At 42.7% G+C, this 25189-nt stretch overlaps 1 protein-coding gene across 10 annotated transcripts in view; it reads left to right on the top strand.

Moving 5' to 3' along the window:
- Positions 1-25189, top strand: part of LOC126921061 (uncharacterized) — a 259485-nt gene that overhangs the window by 150457 nt on the left and 83839 nt on the right. For 7 of the 10 annotated variants that reach the window (XM_050732249.1, XM_050732250.1, XM_050732244.1 and 4 more), the window contains exons 21-23: positions 3924-3956; positions 15026-15073; positions 23696-23725. In XM_050732249.1, the coding sequence (XP_050588206.1) occupies positions 3924-3956; positions 15026-15073; positions 23696-23725 (111 nt within the window). The remainder of the gene's footprint in view (positions 1-3923; positions 3957-15025; positions 15074-23695; positions 23726-25189) is intronic. The other 3 variants (XM_050732246.1, XM_050732247.1, XM_050732252.1) reach the window with 3 other exon arrangements.

Genomic DNA, 25189 nt, shown 5'->3' on the forward strand with positions numbered 1-25189 from the left:
GACGAGCATTGAAGGTTGAACCTAGTTCGACAGGAAGAATCGATAGCGACGTTAGAGATAGGAGATTTAAGTGGAGTTCTGGCAATTGGTTCTTTGATAGGGAAGGCTTTGGAAAAGGGATTTGAGATGCGTTTAAGGAAGGTTAGAGTTTAAACGGCGATATGATCCGAATGAGAACACGACAAATATTGCGAAAAGTGTATCTTTGTATTATATATCACGCGTTTCCATGGTATTCTTGTATCTGGTGATTTTCCACAAATGTTTTGCCAAATTTTATAAATTCACATCAGATAACTGGAAACCAAACACGATCGTCAACGACTGAAAAGAAAGGGAGACGACCCTAAAACGCTCGTACCCTCCGACGTTCCTCTTTACACAAGGTGTGGCAAACGAAAATGCCACTTACTATGCCGACACATCACTTAGTTATTACATACATGTCGCGTTTCCCCCGCCGCGTTTGAGCGTTCTGCTTCAGCTCGCCGTGTTTCTGCGTTTATCCCCGCGCGAACTCTCACCCTCTGTAGAGCAACGCCGGGATCGAAAGGCAGCTCGTCCTCGGGACGGACATTCCGCGCAGCCGGTGTTAGGCAAAGTTAAAGTTTACACCGTTCGGCTGCCGGCTCGGCTTGGAACACGTGGTCGCACCATGTGTGGATGCAAACCTCTGCCCCCCGTATTATGACTGCTCGTAAGGCACGTTTGCGGTACGCCTACGTCTTCCGATCTGTTTCGTCTTATCGACACGTGTCGCGAAATGGTGATTTTCTACCGTTGATGCGACAATGGTAATTTTCAGAGTCGACTCTGTCGACTTCTGTTTTTTTTTTTGGTCGAGGGGAGCAATTTTGTTGAAAAGTCGATTCGCAGTGGTATAATAGAATTGACGAAATCGATAAAATTAATAGAATCGTTAATTCGAATAGAAGCGCAGCGATTAGTTTCGAAAGAAGGAAGAGGACCTTCTGTATAAATTTATAGATTGAAGTTAAAATCGTCGTATATATAGAATCGTTTATATGGATGTTTACAGAATCAACCATATGAATTTTAAAATACTTTTCAGTATACTATAACTGCGTAAACACGTTCGATAGATGGCATATGATGAGAGAAGAGGCCTGTGTCCAGGTTCGCGCATTCTTCGGGGGACTAAATGCTCGGTAATTTTCGGGCATTACCCCAACTGGTTAATTCGTGTTACGTGAAGCGGGAAAAATAAGACTCAACCGCCTATTTCAGCCTGAAATCATTTGCATTTACTTCACGGCGATTACGGAGTTCGTGGCTAATAAAATTTGAGCAGCTCGAAGACTTCATCATCGATATCGCACGCAAATCTACGCGCAACCTTCAATTTGCTGCACGCGATGCCGATCATCAGTGTGAATTCTGGTAATACCGTTTGCCCGTTTAACGGGAATCTCTCCGTCGAGGCAACAAAATTTTACGGGAAAGTAAGAAACTTTACCCTTCTATGGACTCGTAAAGACACATTGTCGTCAAGTGTCTGAATATACGACGATATCGTCCAAGGTGAGAATCATGGGCTGTTATGCGTATCGTATGAGGTTTTAGGGGTGTCCGATCTGCCAAACTGCAAGCGGTAACGTCCTTAACGACGATCGTGCTTCTGAAGTTAACATTCACTTCCAGAAGATTGCTTCAGCAGATAATAAAAATAATAAAAATAAAACGTAACAGCGTCTGTACTTTTGATAGAACGAGCGGAAGAATAATTCGTAAGAGGAAAAGTTGCGATTCGATGCTCGCAAGTTTTCGAAAAACTATTATGGAACAAAATTTCGAAAATCGTTACTTAGACGAATCATCTAAAAATATCTAAAAGATAGAAAAATTCAGAAGATACGGATAAATATATTACGCCGTTCGGTTGTAAAGATATTACGATTACGAAGTATATATTTCTCCAGCGTATCAGATCTTCGATATTTTACTATACAGCTTTGCTATTCGACCAATTCTAACACAACCATTGACTGAAATCTTGACCAACGTCGAAACTCCTAACCACCCCCTACGATGTCGTATCGTTTCTCAAAATCAGGATAAAAAAAACAGATGCCAACTGTAAATTTCCTCTTATTCCAACCTGCCAACTATTCTCCTTCTCCCACATTATTCCCAACAGATAAGCATGCACGCCACGAGCGAGGCGGATGGTATAGATAGAGGCGCGCGAGAGCGATTTGGTGACATCAAAGTTTAATAAGCGCCATAAGCCGATCCGAACTGCGGCTAAAACTCGTCGAGCAATAAAAGCGGCAATAAAGCGTTCGCCTTTCTCACGTCCCGTGGGTGGAGGTTGTACAACGTTAGACAGAGAAATTGAAAGATAGAAAGAGAGGGTTGAAGCGTGGCTCGCTTGCATGGTGGTTAACCGAAAGGTTAGAAGGGCGGGAACACATTAGCGGTGGAAGGTGGCGTGCTCATAGAGACGTCCGGTCGCCCAATTACTCCCGCATTAAATCAATGTTCCTACGGGCTTGGACCATTCCGGCATCCCGGTAATAAACCGTGGCGAACATATCTGCACGACTTACGGCTCATCCCTTCGCGTCGCAGCCACCCCCGTGCCGCGACGCCGCGCTAGGGTGAAACCGGGCCGGGACGCTCGAGAAATGTGCTCTCTGTCGTAATATTTGGCTTTAAATCATGTCCCGTTGACAGGCCCCACTTTCTTCGCACCTTCTGATTCATCCGCGACACCACGCGCACCAACTTCTGATCTCGATTCTCTCATTTATTTCGTTCCTTGTCTCGCTCTCTCTCTCTTTCTCTCTCTCTCTGACTTTGCCAGGGTTTTCTTTCTTTAACATAGTTTCACGATTTTCCAGTTTCAGTTTCATGGGGATAAGAATTATGTTTTGGGGTGAATTTTAGCGTTGCTGTAGGAGTTACGATAGGCGAGTGGAATCGATCGTAGAGAAAATTGTGATATAGATATTTTTGTTAACGTAAAGTTATTAAAATTTATTCTATGCAACTTCGAGATTAATGGCGTACCGTGGCATAAACCTATCTCGCTACTGAAGTAGGTGAAAGTAGCTACAAAGTTGGGGTTGAAAACGTATTTTACGAAACATCTCGGTTATTGTTAGCTGTTTCCTAAACCAAAGCATTAGCTTCCAATAAAAACAAACTGCAAGGAACGAACGAATTGAAAAGCTTGCGAATTCGTTCGACAGAGAGTTTTTTCGAGGGTCTCGCTACTCGTCGAAGTCAAACGAAGTGAAGTCTATGGCCGCGTTCAACCGTGAGATTAGCCTTGCGCACAATTTACGACGGCGATCTTATTCACAGCTAGGCTTTCATATAAAAGCTTTTTCCTGTAAGCTGTGATACGTTCTCTCGGGTCTCGAGACTGGCGTATAGGGGACCGAGCAAAGATCGTACACCATAACAAATTAATATAATCGATATTATTGCATTCGTCGAGGAAAGTACGATTTTAAACCGCTATTTATACGGATTTTATTTTGAAGCTTCTTGAGTTGCTATATGCAGATCAGATATTTATGAGATATTATATAGTATGCTCATAATTACAGAAATCATGTCGGATGACTTATAGGTAACTTATAATTACGTACGTAATATCTTAGCCGTAATTCATCCGGGACACTCGTTCATCTTGAATGAAATATTCTTCAAGATAGATTTCTGATACGATTTAGTATAGTTTTTTTTATTATGTTTTTATCTCACACGTATAACATTGATTTATTAAGATACTAAGCTATTTAAATGTCCAGCAACTTATAATCAATCGCAATTGTCTCAATCTTTATGGAAATAATCCAAGCACTTTATTGACTATTATCATTAAATACATTATTATTAGAATTTTTGATAATATACGGGATTAACAAAATTTTTGTGTTCGCTTGTTCTAGGTATCGAGATGACGCTCTCTGTTGGACAGACAGGTAAGATGACTTGCAGTTAGTACATGAAACAATTCTCATTTCTAGGATTATTTGTATTTATAAAATGCGATGATTGGCAAATATTTTTCCATACGTATATGTAATATTTCCGGTAGGAATTGCTCGTTAGGACATCTTTGTTTTTCTATTTTTCATTCGTGACAGGTGCTACAAACATAATATTAACCCAGACGAACACGTTTCAAACGTGTTACACAGAACACGTTCCTCAAATATTATCAAACTCAATCTACTCTTTCTCAACTCGATTTATTCGCCACTCGTTCCTGCTTTCTTTCACTTTCTCCAAAACTGTCCAACCAACTTTACGATTTCCTGTCTCAAATCGCTTCCAACAAAGCAACAAATACCATTAGAAAATATTATTCGAATTACCGCGAAAAACACGTACCTATCTATCGATCGCGCGTATTCCATGCAAACCTTGAGCTGATATCCGTGAAATTAGAAAAGATCCGTGGCGAAGACTCGAGAGTCGAAAGACACACCCGGCGAAGCGTTAGGCGTTGGTAACACCGTTTTAAACGATCCTTCGACTGTCGATGTATTCCCTCCCGCGAGGAGCGACAGATGCAGAAAAAGAGAAACTCTTGGGAAAAAACGAGAGGAAGAAGAAAAACGAAGGAACAAAGATCGAAAAAGGAAAAAAACGTGACGGAGAAAGACAGAAAAGGTAGCGAAAACAGGGAACAACTAGGGATATAGAGGAGTGAAGGGGCGAGGTGAATAATACAGAGAGATTGACGTCGCGACGCAATTCCATTGTTTAAAGTGAGCACGGAAAGAGAGAGAGAGAACGGAGACAAGCGGTGGAAGCAATGAGCAAGGCAACGAGCTTTGCCACGAGGTTCTTGCCCACTGGTATAAATCAACTCGCGAGTGACCAAACCACTCCGCCATACGATCCGCCGTATACACCGGCTACATCAAATTAGCGACACTTCTTTCGATCGACATGTCGATGCCGGCTTTTTGCCCTTCCACGAATACTTTCTCTCCGCTCTGACTATTCGCACGCCGCTTCAAATCCACTTTTTCCAGCGGATGGTCCACGTTCTGCGCCGTTCCGCTTATTTGCGTGTGATGAGGTTTCAAATAGGAAAACTATTTGCTGGTATCGTAATGTGTACTATTACGGGCAACTCAATCTTGAACGATGCGCAAGAAAGTATCTGAATATTATGCGTAGAAATCTCGTACTAATGTATTATGCGAATGTATTACGCATAATCGTGATTGTTGTGTTTTATTATCGCGTTAACGAAATTTCAAACTTTGTACAATATAACACACGTAATACGTGCGTAGGAGTTTACTGTGACAAGCGTTTAAGTATAGGCGATCCAAGATCTAATCTTTCATTAGATTCTATAATCATGTCTCTTTGTAGCAATTTCGACGCAGCTGTTCCAGTGGACATAAGCTACAGTTATAGCGAATGCGTGTTCTGACAAATTGTTCTAATAAATGCACCAGAGTCACAAAGACGAAGCTCGACGCATCGTCGCGAAGAGTACTTTAACGAACTAGACAGGGTCGTGAGCGTAATTTGCAAGATCGTAGAAGGATCCGGGGCAGCTTTTCGGGGAAAGCTATTGTAAATGAATTCAACGGGAAATAATTAATGACGACACTTGGTTCGATGTAATTAGCCGAAACTGATCCAGCGCTAATTGCGAACAACCGAACCACGATAATTAATAACGCTCGCACGACGTTATCGGCATACGACCGGCATACGACGTCTTCCCATCTTTTTTGTCTTTTTATAAGACGCCTGGGGACCACGTGCAAGGAATATGGCGTAATTGGTCCACCAGGTCTCATCGGTAAGAAGAACACATATTACCAGTCGATCGGCCAGCTTTTATTTAATTTATCGTTCGTCCAATTGCATTTTTTGCCACCAAAATACACAGCGAAGCGAAAAAAGATAATCGAGAAGGCTCAAATCGAATCTTTCGTAATATAATTCACTTGGTATGTTTCTTGAAATATCGCTCTACGATTTGGCATATTACTTTTCTCGAAATATTTCAAAGCAAAGTTTCGCCCCAAGTTCCAATTCTCTCAAAACACGCTCTGTCTCAAACAAAAAATGTCATGAATCATCGAGTTTCTTTCGTAATTACCATATACTACGGTCTATATTAAAAAATCGAACATAAAACGATCAAATAAAATACATCTGCACGAAGGTTAACACCATGTAAGGAACTAGCTGGATTTACATAGAAACAGTGGAAATTGATACATTATTATAGGCGAACAACGATCTTCCGTGATATAGAATGGAACGTATCGCCGATAAATCGGAGCTCGACGAAAATGGTTCGTTTACGAGGTGGATGCATCGATCGATATAGGTGAATACATCGGCGATTGGACGATATCGTTGAAATATCGTTGGAATAATTTATACGCGTCGTTAATGAGCTGTTCATCTGAAAGAGATCGTTAGAGACAGGCAATTTATAAGTCGCGAAACAAAACTATCAGGATGGGAATTCGTAAAGCGGGCAATCTTGCGGAGGCCCTGTTCCCTCGGCCAGGTTAATAATTATTGAACTATCGATTAAATGCACCGGCGAGCTGATTGATCAGCGTTTATATCGCGAATACATCGGCCACGTCCGCTCCCTACAATTTTAAACCGGGTGCTCATCTTTCAAGTGCATCGCGACCCTCTAACTTTGAACGAGCGCGTACTGCCGATCGCGTTCGCGTGTGAGTCGCTTCTTCTACCGAGCTTAATGGCGTTGTTCGCCAGAAATTATCGATAATGAATGAAAAACGTGTCCGGATTACAGACTGTTTGTGCTTTTCCTCTTTCATTCATCTTGTCCCTCTAATGATTTTAATTAATGTTACTCTCGTCGACTCTTAAGCGATACCGATAATCAAATTTTTACGAACTAAGGACGGATAAATGCCGCCGTTGCTTTTTTATCTCAATTTTCTAATTGTGCAATTACTCGGTTTTACGACCGTTGAATTAAATTACGTTCCATTTAACCGCGGTGTTATTTAGATATATTTATGTCATAAACCATCGTGATGCGATGTCATTCGTTATCTTCTTTCTTATCTCTTATCCTCTTTCTAATCCTCTAATAACTGTTTCCTTGCTATACATCGTCGATTATTATTTATCCAAGAAGATAATTTCATCCGATGGATCAGCGATCATACCGATAATGTCCATTCGTAACTCTTTGTCCTCTGACAAATTCGAATAAATGGAGTTCTGGCAGCAGTACTCTCGAATCCAAAGGACTATCTCCATTAACCAAACACAACTCGACCTTACATAAATAAAAAAAAAAAACTAATTCATCAGCGATCGATCGCGCACCGATCGCGATAGGGTCGGCCCGCTATCGTAATAACAGAGGAACGACGGGTCGTTTGCCGGAAGCCGTGATCGGCTCGAGCCAAGGATACGCGTCCCGGCCTGGTATAAGCCTGGTCTCTTAAACAACCGCGTATTTTTTTGCTGGCGTTCGATTTAACTGGATGTCGTTACTACGCTCGGCATTGTTGTCCGCCGATTCGTTCATCGATTCATCCTTACTTTCCCGCTGAACGTTGCTTCTACGTGTGTCTGTCCATCCTCTACTCCGTACCTCCTCTTTATCCATCGTCCTATCTCTTTTCTTCCATTACCATGGCCGATAAGTTGGTCTTCGTTCGGCCTGGCCTGCCGATCCGATCCGATCCTATATTTATTGTATCGAGAAGACCAGAGCCGCCGCATTCCTCGCGCATGCGCCGCCCGTAATGAGCGGTCTCCAGTCCTGTCTGTCTTTCCATCCCGTCCGTCCATGCGTCTGTCCAGCCGACCGGTCGTAGCCCCCCTCGCTCACCCTTTCACCCTTCCACCGCCTCCACCTCCACCTTGGCCTCCTCCGCCTCCACGTTCCTCGCCCTCTTCGGCTTCTTCGTCTTTCTCACTCGAACTCTCTACCTTTCAAGATCGTAGCTCTTCTTCTTTCTCACGTTCTCTTCTCCTTATTCTTCTACTTTTGCTTCTGCCTCTTCTTCTCCGCGTGTTGTTGCTGCTGCTGCTGGTTGCTACTCCGGATCGGTGGCTTCTGGATCCTCCTCGAGCATCGGGGATCGACGATCATCGCAGCTTTACGGGAAACGCGTTCGTTGGCCTGCCCCTGGTCGCTAAGAGAATCTGGGGTTAGATTCGGTCGGAATTATTGCAATATCATTCGAGATATTGGTGTTTTATTTCAGAAACTTGCTCACGATGTAATGTACGTACTATGCGTGGCACACGTTGACATCGGAATAGTTATATGGCATAGTATAATAAGAAGGTAGTCGTTAATAGTCTCGAGTTCCCGATTGATCTCGAAGGAATTGTAAACGATATCGAGTCGAATCTCGATAACGATTCTCATCGAATCGTGCTAATATCCGAGAACCTAAATCCGAATCTCGCTTTTTTCTTATCGGTAATACGATCCCAAATGAAGGACGAATAATTATTAAATATTAAAATTATTAAATAATCAATTTCTAACGACGTCAAAGGACACCAGCTTCTTCTTCAATTTTAATACTACGTAATAATAGGATTTTGAAAAAGCGCGAGAATTCACAAAGATATAAGAAAAATTGTTTTCTCGAGAAAACAATGTAGCAACTTCGTTCGATGCAATATGCTGGACTGAAAGATTGACGGGAAAGAAGGGAACACGGAGAATTCCGTGTAGAAACGCGGATAACGAGGCAGTGGCCAAGCCAATAGGAAAGATTCGCTTCCGTGGTTTGCTTATCGATTCAAATCGCGTGCAGCGTGTATGAATGAAGGAATGAGTGGGCGAGTCGAGCCACCGGTTGAATGGAAGGCCCACGGGTGACCACAAGGCACACGCGCGCGTACAAACATCTCTCTTTCTTTCTTTCGTTCTTTTGCACGCTCTCCGTCTCTCCGTCTCTGTTCCTCCGCACGTTTCGCCGCCGCGCCTTCCTCTTCTCTCTATCGTACGGTTCTCTTCGTATACTTGACCCTTGCGGCGAGAATCCGATGAAATCGTTCGACGCCATCCACCTTGGAGCTTTCACGGTGCGTCGCGGTGTCTTCTTCGATTCGCCTCCCTGTTGCAATCGATATGAGATAAGCGAATGGTGATTCGCATTATACATCTTCTTAACATCGACTAACGTGATTTATAATTTTCCTCTTTGATGCGATCGATAAATGAGAATGTGATCCTTTTGGAAAACTTGCAGATAGTTCCAACTTAACAGTATTTTAAAACTATAAGATATTTCGATGTATCGATTAATCAGCTGAGTTCTCCTTTTACACGCGATCTAATACCTATGCGACAGATCGTCGATGTTGCAAGAAAAGGAAGGGAAACAAATTGTATTTCAAAGAAGGCAGACTCCAACGACGCGCGCCAAAAACTCGGAAATTTAGCATTCTGCGTAAATCAAGTACAACTTCTTAATGCTTGCAAAACATTGTACACAGCGTGTACTTCCCTAGTTAAACTCGAAAACGATTTGAACGTGTAACCACATAGTCTATTCACGTAGACGTACTTACGTTTACGCGTAAACGAAAAAATCCTTAACGGGCGTAAGAGCGGTCGTGTCCAGCTGGCCGCGAAACTATCGTTACAAGGATCGTCCCGGTACAGTTTCCGTTTCTTCTGACAGTTAGCCGGGGCGACAGTTTTACATCCGTTCGATTCATTAATTCAGAGCTCGTCCGCGATGTCTTTTATCGGGTGGCTACCGTCCGAGGTTAACGATTCCACGTAAGAAGCCCCAGACTCTCCCTCTAATAGCTTGTATCGGCATTCCTGCGATTCAAAAAATGTGCCAAACCGCTTCCCTCACCCTCGGCCTTTTGCATTCCGGCTTTTTTCGCCCCGTCATCGATATATATTTGCTACGTGGCGGATTTTCTTTTCGGCCTACGCGGGTTTCACGGTATTCGCTAATTAATATAATCGCGCGCCGCTCGTTGCTCTTCTTGCCCGTCCGCCTTTAATGGAAAATGTGTGGCGCGCAACCACTCGAGGACATCGTTTTCATCTTCTCGATGCCAATAGCGAAACCAGGTCTTCTACGTTAATCCTCTGTAACGCTCTACAACTTGGAAATTACTCACGTTCACAAATATCAACGCATCTGTCGGTTTTGGTATGGAACGCGAGTTAATCTTATTCCAGATGATCTTAGATTCTACAGATATAAATCTTCTATTTCGTATTACGAATATGGCTGTAACGACGTGTCGATGATGCGAGATGGATAAACGTTAGGTTGGTTCGTATGAAATGTTCTCTACGAAGGTACATCGATTGCATCTGTTAAATTTTATCGCCAATTAACAATTATATCAAGGAAAAGGGAATTTAAGTATTAAGAAGATTCACGACCAGCACATCGAAACACAGTAATCCAGCTGAATAATTTTTTTATCCACGGATTATTAAAAGGAAGCTGTAACGATTTCGTTTCAACTCGCGAGTTCGCACTCGTCTTTCTCGAGTTAACAAGTTAGAATGGAAGACGCGCGAATGAAAGGCAGAAAACAGAGAGCTGACGTAAGAGGAAGAAGGAGGATCGGGAGCACGGCCGTTGGGGGGACACGCGTATCGCGGTGAAGCCAATTTCGAGAGCGCTTTGTGCGGCACGCTGCTAAAAATGCGTGGCGAATCGACAGCGAGGATCACAGGCTGACGGGGCAGCTTCAAGATCCATCCTGTCCCGTAGGATCTTGAACGGGCATCGGATCCGGTCAAAGCATTCCATTGTAGTGGCCGTGCTCTTCTAGAAACGATTCCACCGATCCGCTCGGATTCGTGGTGTTTTTCGCCATCTGCCGCCGCCGTGGTAAAGATCCCCCTATGATTGGCTTCTTCTCATCAGCGTAATGCGACAACATTAACCGGTGGCCACCGTTGCTTCCTCGTCTTCGTGTATCCTCCATGCGTATTCATGGCGACTAACTACGCGGTACGCGTGTATTAATTGACAAATAACTTTTTACCGCGATCGCTGAACCCGTATACGGGTCGCATTGTCCGCGATTATGTACGTCTCTGTGCGCGTGAGAGAGCTTTTCTTCTCTCTGTCTCTCTCTTTCTATTTCTTTCGATTTTTTCAGTTTTTTTCCTTATACCACCCTCCTTATACCCTGGTCGGGCTGCAGCGGCAATGAAATGCTGTTTTCCGAAAATGGCGCTGGAATGAGGACAGGTCTCTGGTAGCGGCGCGCACGCCGTCCTATCATTTAATTTGGTATCGGATACTTACTTCTGCCCTCCGTTGAAACCCTCGGCTTAAGCCTTTTCTTTGCGTCCTCCCTTCCATTCCATGCACACACACGCCGCGCTCGATCAACCTTCGTGAACCCCGCGAGAGGTGCTTTTTGCCACGGACACACCGACCAGCTCCAAATCCATTTTTACTCCGCGCCGAGCTTAGAGAGAATGTTACTTGGTTCTTTCGTGCGTGATTCGGAGAGGGGTTGTTCGAGGCAGTGCAGAGATCTTTGATACTTCCGCGTAGAAGACGTTTAAAGACATCGATCTTGTTAATTCTGTTGCTATGTATGTTTGATGTAAAAAATGTAAAAAGTCCATGAGATTCCTTTCATACCGTAAGAAGATATATTTGCGAAAAATTTGCAAATATATCTTCGACCATCTTTTTTAAAAAGGTTTTAATAAATGAGAGAATTCTTTGTAAAGCTGGCAGAGAGCTTGCAGAGAGCTGTATTAAAGATGTCGATAACTCGAGTCTTCTAATATTCCCATTTGAAGGTATCACCTTATTTATCACCTCGTGAATCGATTATCAAGTATTAAAAGAAACCAGGAAACCATTTAGCCTGCCATAAAACGTGTAACCGGTAATTACATATTACACACATGCTTTAATCGATTCGAGACAAAACACGGAACACTGTGTCTACATTCCAGAATTTATTCCAACATATCTATCGTGGCTACACGTTGATCAGAACAATTTCCACGTGCATGTAATTCAATTACAGATGATTAATATCGTATCGTGTCAAAGATGAATTTAATACCCAGAGATACTTCTACCCTTCTATATTTATTGGTATTTAATATCTATGCTTGCAAATCTATAACCCTATACATATTTATAACTCGGTAATAATCTATTTCTGGTAATTATTAGTCATCATAAATTTCCAATCAACTTTATTTTTTACTCATGCGCGAAACTAATTTGCCGTTGAATTCGTTTCTTCTAATTACATATTTTTAAGCTTCGTATTAACAGCTCTTTCTTCTGGCCATATCAGAAATATTATTAGCACTCGTTGAAATTGATAAAAAATTCTTCGTTAACATTCTACGCGTACGATTGGATCGGTAATCGATGGGAAAGGTAGAGAAGGATGGAAATCTGGTAGAAGAAGCGCTCATTAGCACTTATGTAGCGTCTACATCGTCGGTGGCAATGAGCATCATCGTGTCGTAACAGTTCAGCATAGGAAACGTCTTCGTAAAAGGAACGTCCAGCGGTTAGGCTTCGAGCTTCTCTGTAGACGTGCACCAGCCGGACTAGTTACCTGTTAAGGCGTTATAAAATCTAGCGTAACCAGGCTACGCTTCACTTTTTCTTTCGGAGGAAAAGTATCGTGCGTTTGCTAATGAGAGGTTGCTTGGTTGTGCTTCATAATTAAGCCGGTGAAAGTTTCCCATATTTCCTGACAAAATCCCTTAACATAACAATCGGAAGTCTTTCTCGTAATACGTGTCGATAAAAATATAGATGTTTGTAGCTCTTTCTGCAAATAAATAATTCAGTATTTCGATTTATGACGCGTTTTAAAATTCCAACGAATAAGGATATTGTTTAAAAAGAGTCGGAGCTAAATTTTTATCTCTTTCGTCTATTGGGGAAGGGGAAAAATATATACATATATCGGTGTGATATCAGTTTGTATTCTGGCAACATTAATACATTCTAAGAATATAATCCCATTGGGTTTTAATAGGTGATCTTCCCTTCGAGAGAAACTTTCGGATCGAAAGAGGGGTGACGTTGTGGTATAGACACAGATACACAATCCACCATCGAGATAGCCCGTTTTATTGGCATCGTAGCCCTTCTGATCTCAGGCAAATGAAGATGGAGCACCGACTTCTTGCGTGTCGTGATCAAAAAAACATGATCGCGTAACTTTGTCCCGGAAGACGTAGCAATTGTGATCTGAAAATTTTTTTTTTCGATATATTCCTAGAAATATGATACTCGAAAGAATATGTAGCGGCACATGAGTCAGAGGACGATGCGAATCGAGAGCGACTCATGTTGTTGTTTTGCCACGGGACATTGACACCGTCTTGACGTACAAAACGTAACGATAAACAAACTCCGGGCAAAACACATACTACGTATAAATAATGTAGTATCGTAAGGAAAAAGCCTGATTAGAGATCGATCAAAACAATGTCGTCTGTCCTTCGGTTTTAGTTTACATAGGGAAAAATGCCTATGTGACTAAAGTTACCTAGTTCTTGCGGAGCGTTAACAGGACGGGATTAGAGAGAGGAAAAAATAACGCTAATGGAGGAGGACGATTTGAATTTAAAAAGTTGTTGTTGATTGAGAAGCGTTGGACGGTTGATCGAGAAGTGTAGAGTTGTTAGCGTTGTGGAGTTGCGTGAGTTACTAGCGTAGCTGAAAAATTGAGTTGTTAGCGTTGTCCAGTTGCGAGAGTGGTCGAATTAGAGTAAGATTGTTACATTTAATTCAAATTGAACAATCATCGTTTTCTGTCTAATTAATATCTGTATAACTAATTTATTGTGAATAAATTACAAATTATAAATAGTATCAGGAGAAATTTATACCTTAATTTCCCCGATACTACAAGTGGGGGTTCGTCCGGGATAAATACCAGTATAAATAAACGAAAATGATCGTTAAGAGAATCATTCTTATAACGATCAGTATCGAGCGAACGTAACCATTGTATAACGTACGGGTATCGAGCATTTTTCAGCGAACTATGATAGTAAACTCTTCCAAAAAACCATCGCTTACCTGAAAACCACCAACGAGATCCACATCGTTCGCAATTAACAGCGACGTAATGAGTTCTCGAGCAACCGTGCAGACTCGCCCAGGGGTTAAACATCCCTGGTCGAGGGGTAGGCGCGCGTGTGGCGCGAGAAAGTCGTGCTAGGGGCGCGCGCAGTGAGCGACAACCAACTGGTGGGGGTGACGTTTGACGGGGGTGGCTCGGGCAAGGCCGAGCATGAGACCGACACGCGCCTCTACTCGATGACACTTATGCACACGCCCTCAGACCGCGTGCGTGTTGCGCCTGTCAAAAGTCTTGTCCTCGATCGCGGTACTCGCGCGCTCGTCCTCTTCTTCCTCCCTTTCTATTCCTCTTCGTCATCGGGGGTTGTACTTCGCAACGTCCACTCGCGTCGAGTCGTTGCTCAACCACGTGTTACTCGCTTGGATACGAATTTGGAAAGAAGAGGAGAATTTAACGATGAAACGGAACTTTCTTTTCGGACACAGTTTCAGTGACGCTTTGTGATCGTGAAAATTTGACAGAATAGACTTCCGAACGAAGTTGTATCGCGAAGAGGAGGACAAATTTTCGTTATCGTATTATAACTTTGATTTTCGATTCGATTTCGCTGATCTTTTGGTGAACACTGACGGAATGAATGTTTTTTTCTTGCTGGTGTCATTTGGCCAAAGAAACGTTGTTAGAGAGAAATTGTTTGGTGATTTGTCGACTTGATAGGATCTGATTTGTTCGATGGATATTTGGGTTATTTGAAGTGATCGGAAGGGTACTTTGAAGTAGTGGGTTATGAATAGACATAATGGGGTGGGATTCTGAGGGTTGGTCTCTTCGGGATTGATCAGAGAGACAGTAAAAGAACGATGGACGCGGAAATGTACAGCAGAATGTGGCAAACGCCTAATCTGTACAGCACGTATAAATACCCCGCTCTAATGCAGCTGCAGGCGAACAATAACGAATTTCATTCGTGGTTTCATTCTAGGAAACCGTCCATGGACGACGTTGGAAATCCTACCTCTGTCAACGCACGGTGAGTACGTTTTATCCTGTTGAGTAATTTCTCGCGAGTGCTTGAGTTTTCGGTGTTGCTTCGAATTCCTGATATTTCTCTGATTTTTCTTCGATGATTGGACATAGTAAATATCAATTGTGTTTCAAAAGTATAGAAAATGTCAACTTATTTTATGAACATGTGCTTTTAGCTTTTAATAATCCGACGTATGAAGCAGCACCCTATAAAACTTTTTCAAAAATATATAGCAGCATTCTTTTCTCTTTTCATGAACTACAAACGAAATTTTCTAACATTGTAAAATACGTACTGCTAACATCTATAAATGAAAGTACAATTTGTCTGTGAAAATCGCATTTCAAGTTCCTACGATCAGATAAACCACAAACCAACTCGATCAATTGTCGACTTACTCTACAATCACATCTACAATCGTTTGCAATTGCAAAATAGCGATTAACACTATGACAGACAAATTTTATTAGGGCGAACTATTTCCAGTACGCAATTCTAATTCAGTAGCCACGAACAATCGTTCAGACCATCGAAATATCGATATCGGTGGCAATCAGGAGCGAAAAAGCGGCGTCGGTACAGGTAAAATCATCCTGGACCGTACTATCGGTCGCGATCATCTACCCTCTTTCGTCGGAGGCTTCGAGGACGGCCTATCTGCCGCAGTAACAATTGAACCCGTAATAGAATCACATTTATTCTTATTACCCGACGAGGTCAAGCGACCAACGAAACGCCTTGGCCCGATCCGAAGTCGGATCAGCTCTTCTCCTAAGCCATTTCACGAGCTGTGTTATTTCTCCCCCGACGTCCACGCACACACGTACCCCATCACCGCTCTTTGTTCGGTCCTTCAGTCGAATCCTTCTACTTCCCTTTCTTACTCCGTCGAACTGTGTCGTCTTTACTGTTTTTTTAAACACGCTGGAGATTAGACTGTGTTTGAACGTAACTGAGGTGGTTAGAGTTCATTTGTGGATTAAACTTCCAGTATACTTTCAGCTTAGTAATTTTATATATCTATATATACATGTATATGTAGTTGACATTAAATATGAAATATCGAAACATTAAGTTTAGTAGAATATGAGTGTGAAAGTAAAGGAGAAAGATTTGTCTGCTGGGTTTAACTCAACGATACGTAATGAGATGCTCGTGTTTCGTTCTCTCATTAATTTAAATTACGTTATAACCCCTGCAAGTATCATTGTAAGCCTAATCTACCCTACGCGCGTTTAACTCACGAAATTAGCATACCCTCGTACGCGTACCCTCTTAAACTCAAGCGCTGATAACCTATCGTTCAAATTCCTGTTGTTCCAAATCTTCCACTTAGTATAGAATAGTACAGTATTAGAATATTTTCTGTATTTCTTTCATTAATGATAATATTAATTTTGATAATCTGTCGAGAATAAATGAAAGAATAAAAAAGAGGTTGAGAGGCGAGACAATATTAGAAGAAGATGTTACTCCTAGAGTTGCAAATGTGAGAAGGTCGAATGAAAAAATTATGCATTTCACGAGTAAGAGGAACTGAATTTAAAAAAAAATTCGTGCATCTTGAACTTGAAGGAATTATGCATCCTCGGGATTTGTTTAATTAATACAACGATGACTCATACACCTATGCACCACAGTGCGTAACAAAGCATCTGCCACGGTGTATCTCGTTCTCCATCTCGCCACGTTCTTTAGGACTGAACCTACAAGACTATCAAAATCCTTTGCTCGCGTTATGAAGATGCCGCCTTGCAGATATATATATATATATATATGTATATATATATATATATACATATACATGTATGTATGAAATTTCTGCAGAAGGACCTAACCCATTCTGATGTTGACAATAATTCATCAGCCCGTATTGTTGTACGGCTGGTGAGACCAGAGGGACGACGCGGTTTCTCTTATCTTCACAGAGATTTCGTCAAAATTTCCGACCTCTGTTTTCGCTTGTAGATCATTGTCTCTAGTGTGTAGCGTTAACCGGAATCTCGGTTAATGGTATTAATGCTGAAGATTAAATTTGGAGAGAGTCGTCGATCCATGTAAAATATTTTCTTTTCTACAAAGGACGAGGAAGTTTTCTAAATATTTTTTCGATCCAGCAAATCAAAATCTATTAAAAAATACAACATCTACATAGGGCAATAACCGCTGCAAACAGTAGTTCTTCGTGGTTCTTCGTCCAGAAAGCTATTTGATCGCATTTCGTTGTTCGTTCGGACAAAGATTAAAATATCCCGATGATATAATTGAACGTTCGCACGTACTAATGGCGGGGCAGGTACGGTTTAACAGTTAAACTGCAGAGGTTCGTGTAACACGGCGGAACGGCGAGTAACCGTGAAGGTGTGATGATAAAGAAAAGGTACCTACGTGGGCGTAAACGGGTGGCGACCTCGGAGGCGTAACCAATGCTCCAGGCGACAACCTTATCGAATGGCAAGTATGCCCCTGCTTGGGCTGCCAACCTAACAAGCGGTCGGCCGAATCCTTTGTACGCGTGGAAACACGGCCATTCGAGAAAAAATTGCGCTACTGGTGAAAAAATTCTAGCGATCCAACGTTCGCTCGATTATTCGAGCCGGTAAAAAGCCAAGTCGATGGACTCTGCTATTCGAAGATCTCTTAACTTTAAACATAGATTATTATTGATTAACGATCGACGAAGTTCGTCTAAAAGAAGATTCTGTCGTTGAGAATATTACATTGGGAATTAATATGAAGAAAATTGATTAATTATCAAACAAATCGACTTCTCCAAGGTAAAATACCTCCGATCGTAGAAAAAGTTGTGTCTCCGGAAAATCTGTTATATCGAGCGTATCAAAATCTCGCCAAATAAGATACATCGACTCCGACAAACTGAATCAACTCGTCCAACCTCGTTAAAACTACCTTAAAAAACGTAACAACTGAACAAACCCGAAAAAGAAGGGGCAAAAACAACGTGAAAAAGACAAAGAAAAAGAAGAATCTTCTCGCGAGAGACGACATTCAGAGATTTCGCCGGTGAACATCAGAAAGGTCTCATGCAGGAACGGCCTCACCTGACTCCAGCCACCGTTACGGGAGACTCCTTCGGTGCCACTATTAATATTAATGCATTCCGCCGTTCTTGCGGCATTGTACTCGCGTTGACGGTGCTGCTCGTCCAACGTCCAACCTCGTTCCCCAACAATATCCACGCGGAACGCGCGTGTGCGAGCACGGCCGAGACTCTCTTACGTTTATACGCGTTCGCGTCGTCGTCGTCGTCGTCGTCGTCGTCGGGTACTCGCGTCTCACAGAACACCGTGTGGCAGCTCGTGTGTTCCCAACTTTCTTGGCCTCTCACAGGTCCAAATGGCTCCTCTGATTGTGTCTCGACGGTTTTGTGCCCGGTGCTGGCTGAATATTCAACCGGCCGATAAATAACGTTGAAAGGAAGAGAAACGAGCGAAACAATGACGAAGGAGGATTTTTCCCCGAGTTGGTTGGGACGGCCGCGTCGAGACATCGGCTTGGTACTTTTCTTATGCGACGAACGCGCGCAACACCTCTTCTTCCAGCCGACTCGTTCGGCCTCTATTGCCACGAAGAGTGCCCCGACTCTCCTTCTATTGTCGCGCGCGATTTCCTCCTGGTCTTATGAGAGCTCGACAATGCGCGTTTCTACACGCTCTCGCCTACCGTAACCAATGCCCCGCGTTACGCTCTGGACCGGTGATCTATACCGAGCATTCTTCTCTCTTCACCGTGTCCCGTGTTACCGGCTTGAACCGCGACTCCGTACCTCTACTCCTTTTTTTCCTCCCCCTTTGTTTTCTAACTTTTTTACCGTTTCTTTCTTTTTCTCCCTTTCTCTCTATCTTTTTTCTTTTTTTCTTTCTTTTTTTTTTTTTTTTTTTTTTTTTTTTTGTTCAAACGACGAAAGGTTCTGTAGAGACTTCTAAAATTCTATGGAAGCGCGGAGAGGTTTGAGAAGGGAGTGAATGATTTGGAGGCTATGGTGGACGATGGATGTGTTGTTCGATGTTCGGTCAGTTTGTTAATGTTTTGCTTATATCGGATACTCAGTTTGTTTAATTCATACAAGAAGTTTACGATATACGAATGTCCTTCTTTTCTTCCGACGACCGCCTTAGCTTGGTTCTTTGATGTTTCTTCCAAGTACTACATACTTGTTTACAGCCTGCCTGTCAGATTTACAGACTTTCTTTTGTATCACGTACATAAGAAACACATAATCGTAAAGATTTTTCTTCGTTTTCTGTGGAATATCCTTCGCGTAGAATTTCTCATCGTCCTCCTTTCCTTTCATCTGTTTTTCTGTAAAGTTTCGCAGAATCGAAAGTATACTTGGCCAGGTTTCTCTCCTGTGATCTTCGATTATTTTATTTAACGTTAGAAGCGTCTAAAATTGTCAAGGTCTGCGTTCTTCTTAGAAAAGAAAAGAAGAAAGGAAAAGTCGCGTGACCGAATATGGTCCAAAATGGCGCAAGATTTAGAGAGCTACGAAGGGGGCATGCGCGTATCCACGGGGCGCCGATGCTTCACCACAAATCTTATTCCCTTGATCGACCAATATAAAGAAAGGATTATGCGAATATTCGGCTACGATATCTATCATCGTGAATTATCACGCCGTACGTTAGGACATTCGCGGAGACTTATTATCTGACATGATTTAGGGGAGCTAAAAAAGTTCCTGCACGGCCGAAAGAATACGCTGCCTCCGCATATTTTTCTGGCATTATACGCCATGCCGCGAGAGTATCAATTAAATGATAATGTGGTGATTAATAGGAATGATGCGGGCTGCTGATCGTTCGTTTCGCAAAAAGGCACCTCTGCCACGAAACTAACGTTTACGAGATCGATGATATCTCGGCGAAAAAATGAAATCGGAGGGTAGTCGGTAGATTTCGGAGAACATTCGTCATTTTTAGTTGAAACACGATTGTTACGATATCTCCTGTTTCCATTATAAACAAGCAGACGAGGTCGTTAGCGATTCGAAAAGCGAGCTTGAATGCTGAGAAATTTCGGCGAAACGTAGATTAAAAAGATTAATATGTAGAAGTATTTACATAAATTTACAGTACGCGTTAAACGTTAAAAATCGCCGATATAAACACACGAAGTAAGAGCAATAATTTTGATAAATACCGATAAGATATCGACGAGGTAAGAAGAGATACCAGAGACATTTAGAGAATTCAAATACTCATCGCATAAATTTTCTCGAAAATGTGATCTAATTCTTCTTATTTCGAATCCTAGCTTGTAACCTAGGTCCTAGCTAGCTTCAAACCACTGGCAAAAGTGAGTAAGTATCGATACAACGTAGCAATCACACGAATACTTTCTAAGGACGAAGACATCGGGATATCGTTCACAGTGCTAATGAAAATGTAACGCGTAATACGCTCGTAAAAGGTATTTGTTTACAAGCATCTGAATACTTTCGCGAGTCTGCGTACGTGCATGGTAGCATCGACGGGGCTAACAAGAGCCGTGAACGGTGAACCGATTCGGTCGACAAGGATCGGAGAACCGGGTGTAGAAAGAGGGCTGTGCGTCGGTTTAAGCAGTCCAGCGACGTCTCGCAAATTATAAGAACGTGCGTCCGGCGAATGCACGTGGCGCAGCCGAATTTCTGCACGTGGGACGAGCGGAATTCCTAATAAGTCAGGCGACTAGACAGAAGTCTCGCGCTCGCGCCCGGTATCGGCTCGTGCAGCTTGGTGTTCGACCAAGAGGGCCGAGATAGGAGTGACGTCACGGATACGTGGGATTCCTCTCGAGCAGCTGGATCACGTGCTGCGGCCGAACGTGAGGCTAACTTAAATGCGGATCAGGGAGAAACCGTTCCAAAACCGATCCCCAAATGAATGCAACCGGCCGCGATTCAAATTGTTTTCACGTTCTTCCGTTCGCCCGCGGTATCGACCCTCTCGACTCGTTCAATGAAGCTCCGAGGCTTCTTCTCCTCCTTTTTCGAGGTCAATAGCTCGATACACCGCTTCGATATCTTCTCGATGCCTCGAGTCTCGAGTCGACGTCGCCGACCAAACGAGAGATACCATTACGTTACCGCGGCTTTACAGACTTTGCTTAGTAGCAGGCAACTTGTATCGTGGTGTTCGATTCGCTGATAGCGTATTTTGGTACATCGTTTTCGATAAATAGTATCTTCGATCGTGTCTAGAAGTGCTTCACGGACTTGCTTGTACGTGTACTAAGGAATTTTTAACGTGGCGTTTAATTCGATGGTGCTGTCGACAGTGTATTTTAGTACAGAATTTCTGATCACGTTTCGTTTGTTTAGTGGTAGAGAATTTCTAACGTTGCAGCGACGATAGCGTATGCTTATATGATTTTACGATAAAATCTTTTCTCCTTGTCAGTTCAATCTTCTTTTATTGTGAATTTAAGTTCTTCTTACGAAGTCAAGTAGATTGATTCTTTCTTTGAATTTCCATCGCATTTGCGAATATACATTTATATTGTAATGTGAAACCTGGTCGGAGGTTCGATCTCGTAGACCGTTGAAAACTTTCGATTTCGATTCCGTCTTTCAGTTCCACCATCGAGTGTCTCGGCGTTATCTCTCGGTGGTCGGTCAATTTACACGACGCTGGGGTCCGCGTAAATAGAAGCACGACTGATTTAATTTCCCGTAATGGCAATTGACTGCGATTGTCGTGTGGCCATCGACGTTCCCAACGGAGGCCACGACTCGTCTTCCGCGTTGAAATTTCGTGTTTTCTTCGATACCCAAGACGTCTCGAAAATTTGTTCGTCAAACGAAATTGCACTCGCTCTTTGTTAAGAATGAATTAGATTTCAATTTGAGAAAGAAAAAATGTACAGACCGCGTATTACGTATATACATAACATACGAAAATATATACCCAAAGAAAGGCGTAAATTATCACGTTTAACGAATAAAACAGATTTCTTACGGTAAAAGATCGGAACTGAAAGAAATAACGTCTGAATCAAAAGGATTCTCGTATAAGCAACGCCTTCAACCATCGTTTTCCCTGTGGCCCCATCGAATAAAAAATTCCTCCCATCGCCACTAACCAAAAGAACATTCTCGCCGATTTCCAAGAGCAACGAAGAGCATCTTCTCGCGACTTTTTCCTATCCATCGAGTCAATTCAAACGATCGGCGCGTCCAAAATAGGAGAACGTGTACGCCGTTGGAGAGGAAGGGCGGAAAGAAACTCGCAGTAATTACGTGTTCAGCCTAATACGTCCGGCAGTGAAATGCCGCACGAGATCGAGATACTGGGGCCGAAAATTTCTCGGCGCAAAACCGGCCGGTTAACAATGGGTATTTTCATTAGTCGGGACCGAGGCCCACGAAGACCGAACGGTAGGATATTTGATTCGGTTTTTATCGGTTCGTCCGACATTCCGAGCCGCGGGCCCGCGCACCCTCGATCACGGCCTATCGGAAAAACGCCGGCCTCTGCCGATCTTCTCGATCGCGATATCAGAAGAAGTTCCATTTAGGAGAAAAATAGCATTGTAAATGCAACGTGTCGCGGGGCTTGTTTGTTGTCGGTTCGAGTTTCGCGCCAAACAAAAACCATCGCCCCCGGTACGCTTGCTTCTTCTCCATCCTTCTTTGCAAATCGATTTCGGATCGTTCAGAGTATACGACCGTGGTTTTTGGATTTACAGATCTCAGAGAATGGAATCGTTACTGAAAACAGAGAATTTGAATAACCACGGTGTGATTTTAATATTCCGAAGTTAAATTAGTTCTTCTAGTAACTTTTCTAAATTCGCCGAAAGTAAATAGTTTAAAGACTGAGGAACGAATCCACGAAACGCACCTTTCACCTATTTAAATATTATTTCAAATGATTACCAACTGGATAGTCATCGGCATGTTGTAGCTTTCATTATCAAAATGAAGCTGATCGATTTCATCCTTAACGATGTTCCCGAGAGGCACAGACGTATCATCAAAGTCACGTGAACGTATAGACGTTCTACGAAGACGTATCGAATCGCACACACGGACGCACACAAACATTGTCGCGGGTCCAAATTTTTCCACTTGGACAATGCCCGTGCCGGTTAGGGGCTGCAAAAACTAAACGGGTCCGGTCTTATCTAATCTCAATATAATTACGAGTGCACGTCATAAAATTGCTTATTATACTATGGAAAACTTGATTCGGGGACCATAATACGGGGTTTGGAAATTAACCTTACCCGTCTGCCTACCTACGCTGGTGATGATTATGTCTACTTATAGGTATAACTACTTATGTGCACCAAACTACCCGTCTACCGGCTCAAATAATATTCGCGGTTCTTCTCCCCATTTTCTTTCTCTCTCTTTCACTTTTTACCCACATGAGTCTTCATCCAGCCACCCTTCACTTTTATCCTCCATCCCCTGCCTTCTTTCTTCGTTCGTTTTTCCCTTCCTCTATCCACGCGGTTTCTTCGCTCGATCTCCCTCGCTCCGAAAAGGCTGCACGAAACTAGTTTATAAAACGGGTCGGGCTAGCACACACTGGCTTTTATTCTGATCCAATGACCCCAGCGCCGGATCCTCTACCAATGCTGTTGTAGTGACGTATGCTTGTTTATGTGTTACAGATTTGACGAGAGACACTACGCTTTCGAAAGGTATGCTAGCACTTAGTCAGAATGCATGCCGAGTTCGTTTCTTCTATTTGCCTTTGTTTCCTTTTTGCTTGCGTTCATTTCCTTTTTATTTGTTGATTTGTTTCCTTTGATATTGGAGTCTTTCTTCTAATCTTTTCTTTGCTTTGCTTTGGCTCTTTTTATTCTACTTCTTCTACAGGCAGAATGTTTCTTATTGGAAGTAGATCATTTTTTGAGTATAGCTATTTAGTTGAATTTAGGAAAGAGATTGATGTGTTTTATTTTTTTTTTCTTTTTATCGAAGAAATCGTTTTTGTCGAGAAATAAAAATATTTATTTGGGATTCAACGTTTCTTTATACTTCGGAACTTGATTGTAGTTGTAAACGCCGGTACTAATGCTCTGTTTGCTATTATTCAAAAAGATTCACAGAATTTATTTCCATTTACAAATGATATTTGGTAGCAATTGAGCGACTCGCTAAAGACCGAAGGATGCAAATCGCGCGATTGAAGGGGTCCGACGAAATTTCGAGGCAGCTGCCGTGTGAATCGATGTGGTTGGATAGCTCGAAAATGAGGAGTAAACGACGTTGAGAATTTTTAAGGTATCGAGGACTTTTTTCTTGTGATGTAAATTACCTGGCAGCCGAACGTATACGCGCAAGGTGATAGTTACCTTTCTACGGTGTTAGAAGATCGCGGAATCGCGAATCTGACGAATTTTCTCGAATTGTCAGACATTGTCATGTTAAATTGATATCTTCTTTCAATGCCATAGTTCTTCCTTATTCCCGTTAAAATATAATGCTCTCTTACTTCTTGCAATTTCGACTTCTCAAATTCGTTCAATTGACAAGCCCGTCGTATTCCAAGAAACTCATTTGTCACACATCGCATCCTTTTATTCCTTTCAAGCAAAAATCAACATCACAAAAACGCGAAGCCAAACAGCGAAGCAACGAGGCAAAAAAGAAAACGATAAATTTCCATTAAAAACGTAATGATTGGCGAATACGCCGGTGAAGGATGGAAACGCGCGAGACGAGGAGCAAGCGTATTCGCGGTGAAGCTGGTAGGGCAGAGCCGGGCGAAAGTAATTATTGCGCTACTCGACGATTAACTTTTTTTCAGAGCCAGGCCCTCGCGCGCCCGCTCGCTGCTCTATGATTTCGCAGCCTGTATCAGCAGGATAATAACGTTCGAATATTCGTGGCTAGAACGGAACGTCGGATCGGCGTTAACCGGCGCTCGAAGCGGCCACAGCCGAGCGTTCTGATCGAGCCGAGCATTTTTTCTCTGGGCCCACGAATGGTCCGGGTCCCAATTAGCCGAATAAATCGCCACGATAACCTAATAATGATTCTATTAACAATGTAAATGGGACTAAACTGCGGCGGGACGCGAGTCGAACCGTAATCGCGCCTCGTACCCGTGGGTAATAATCCCCATTACCAAAAGTTTTCGCCTTGCTCGCGTTTTATCC

The sequence above is a fragment of the Bombus affinis genome, chromosome 10 (genome assembly GCF_024516045.1).
Source record: "Bombus affinis isolate iyBomAffi1 chromosome 10, iyBomAffi1.2, whole genome shotgun sequence".
Classification (NCBI taxonomy): domain Eukaryota; kingdom Metazoa; phylum Arthropoda; class Insecta; order Hymenoptera; family Apidae; genus Bombus; species Bombus affinis.